This window comes from Bison bison, unplaced genomic scaffold (assembly GCF_000754665.1).
Source record: "Bison bison bison isolate TAMUID 2011002044 unplaced genomic scaffold, Bison_UMD1.0 scf7180017864530, whole genome shotgun sequence".
In the NCBI taxonomy this organism is placed as follows: domain Eukaryota; kingdom Metazoa; phylum Chordata; class Mammalia; order Artiodactyla; family Bovidae; genus Bison; species Bison bison.
Window position 1 is genome coordinate 8,433,201 of NW_011495080.1, and position 2,422 is coordinate 8,435,622.

At 48.6% G+C, this 2,422-nt stretch overlaps 1 protein-coding gene across 1 annotated transcript in view; it reads right to left on the reverse strand.

Moving 5' to 3' along the window:
- Window positions 1–9: 9 nt before the first annotated feature.
- ATP6V1F (ATPase, H+ transporting, lysosomal 14kDa, V1 subunit F) overlaps window positions 10–2,422 on the reverse strand; it is a 3,246-nt gene continuing 833 nt past the window's right edge. The window contains exon 2 of the mRNA XM_010831701.1: window positions 10–468. Coding sequence (XP_010830003.1) covers window positions 267–468 — 202 coding nt within the window. The 3' untranslated portion in view covers window positions 10–266. The remainder of the gene's footprint in view (window positions 469–2,422) is intronic.

Genomic DNA, 2,422 nt, shown 5'->3' on the forward strand with positions numbered 1-2,422 from the left:
TTTTTTGGAGAGAAGCAAGAATGTTATTTTAATTTAACATCAACAATGACAGCACAGGGAAGAGGCAGTGGAGAGAAGACACTCAGGTTTCCTGTATCCCAACCAGCCTTAATTTTAATGGCAGAGCCCCAGCAACTGGAAGCACCCCAGCTCTGGTGCCTCTCAGTAGAATGGGAAGGGGCAGGGAATTGGAACTCAGAGGCTAAGATCTTAGAGAAGGGCTGATGGCAAGCCCAGGGAGAGGCCGCAAGGCGGAGGGGAGTCCTCTAGCGCAGGTCTTCAGCCGTGAACATGCCCCTGGCCCTGCGCAGGATGGAGTCCTTGGCAGCATCATACGGGTGCTCCTTGGACGGGATCTCCAGTACAGCCGGAATGGAGCGCTGGTGGGCGTCAAGGGCGTGCCGCACCATCTCTGCAATGTACTGGTTGATAAGGATGATGCCGATGTCATCCCGGTTTAGAAACTGCCTGGAGGGAGAAATGAGAAGGGAGTCCAGGGCGGCCCACTCTGAGTTGGTGGCCACAGATGGAATGGGCTTAATCCAGAGAGCGCAGTGGACAAGAGAAAAAGGTGCTACACTAAACTCTCCACTCTGTTTAGAGTCCATTTCATTCAAAAGCTAAGGGCATGGCTTCTACTCCACCCCCACCCCCGTCACCTGGAAGACTCCCAAATGATCTGCTAATAAGATGAGGGTGCGTGCTGGTGCGTTCCTTATGCTGCCTTCAGGTAAGGATGGGCGAGGACAAGACTATATATATATATATATGCCAGTCTCTTTGTATCTGCATAAAGAAAAAAGCAGAAAGATATGGAAAAAAAATACATGGTGAAGGAAGTAATGAAGTAGAAGAGGTGAGGGGTTGAGAGTGTGACTTCTCAATGTGTAGATCTTTTAAAGATTAATTTGTAAACTACATGAACATGTTAACTTTTCAAAAGGAAACAGATTAAATTTCTAAACACACAAAAAAATTTTTTGTACCACACCACGTGGCACATGGGATCTTAGTATCCCAAACAGGGATCGAATCCATGCCCCCTACTGTGGAAGCATAGAGTCTTAACCACTGGACTGCCAGGGAAGTCCCCATAAAAATTTTTAAGGGGGGAAGGCATTGTTCGGACCACTCATGGTCTATGCTGATAAGGGCAGGGGGTGGATCAGAGGGGAAGTTTGGCCTGAGCCAGGAACAGAGCATAGGAAGAGGAAAATCAGCAATGAAGGAATCATACTTTCCACACAGAAGGAACCTGGCACTGGGCTCTTAGTTTCTTGTGATCACCCACACATTCATTAATTTATTTACTCACTAAAAACTATTTACTATTAAAAAATAAAAGCTGTTTACAGAGTAGTTATTCTTTACCAGACACTAAGGCAGGTTAGATTTGATGATTTCAGAGGTCCCTTTTGGTTGGAAACTTGAAAAGATCTTGAAGTAAAATTTGTCCTTCTCTCATGACAACTTGAGTCACTTTACCAGACTGCTTAGAGATCAGCCTCCTGGGGCAGAGCTGATCATACCCCAGGCAAAAGGAACCAGTCTCAGCCAGCAGCTCAGGGCTGGGCTGTTTAGGGGAAAACAGGCAGGAGAGGTTTGTTCCTGGCACTTGGCATAGGGGCTCCAGAGAAGGGGTGTGGGAAAGAACAAAGGGCTGGCGCTCTCAACTCTAGTTACCAGGTCACCTCCTGGATTAAAGGACATGCCTGCACCCACAGCTTGAAACTACTGCTTTTAATCCGGGACAGGAAATGAAGCTTTGAAGCACAAGGTATCAGTAGAAGGTAGGACAGTACTGATATTCTGTCCGCTGAGTTCAGGACAATGGGAAATTCCAAAGCAGACTGAGAGCTGAAGGAGCAGAGTGTGGCCCTGGCTTAAGAAAGGCAGAAAAGGTGAGACTGGGTTCAAATCTTTGCTCCATCTTTTTCCGAATTGTATGACTTTAGTGTGTGCCTTTAACCTCTCTGAACTTTAGTTTTCTTACCAGTAAATGGGAATAACCCCTATCTTACATGATGATTGTGAGCTTCTAAGGGAGATAAAACACTTGAAAGCCCGAGCCCACTGCCCAGGTGTTCACTGAGTGAGTGGTTCCTTTAGGAGTCAACTCAGAAGAGTCCAGCGTTTGCAATGACTGGGGCCTGCTCTACGGGTGAACCGGGAGCTGAGAGTGGCCCTTTCCAGGCCTGGGCACCCTGTAAGTTCAGCTCTGGCGGGACAGGTTGGACCAAAGGGCGGTGCCCGTCCTACATGAGCGGTTCCTCTTCTTTCCTGACACACGGTCATGTGAGGGGGGCCTTTGTGGACCCGATCTAGCCCTGGTCCCACCGAGCCCCGAAAGGGAACTTGGGCCGCAGTGGCCTCCTCTCCAATCGGTGGACCGACTTCTCCGACCCTCGAGGACGGGGTCTGA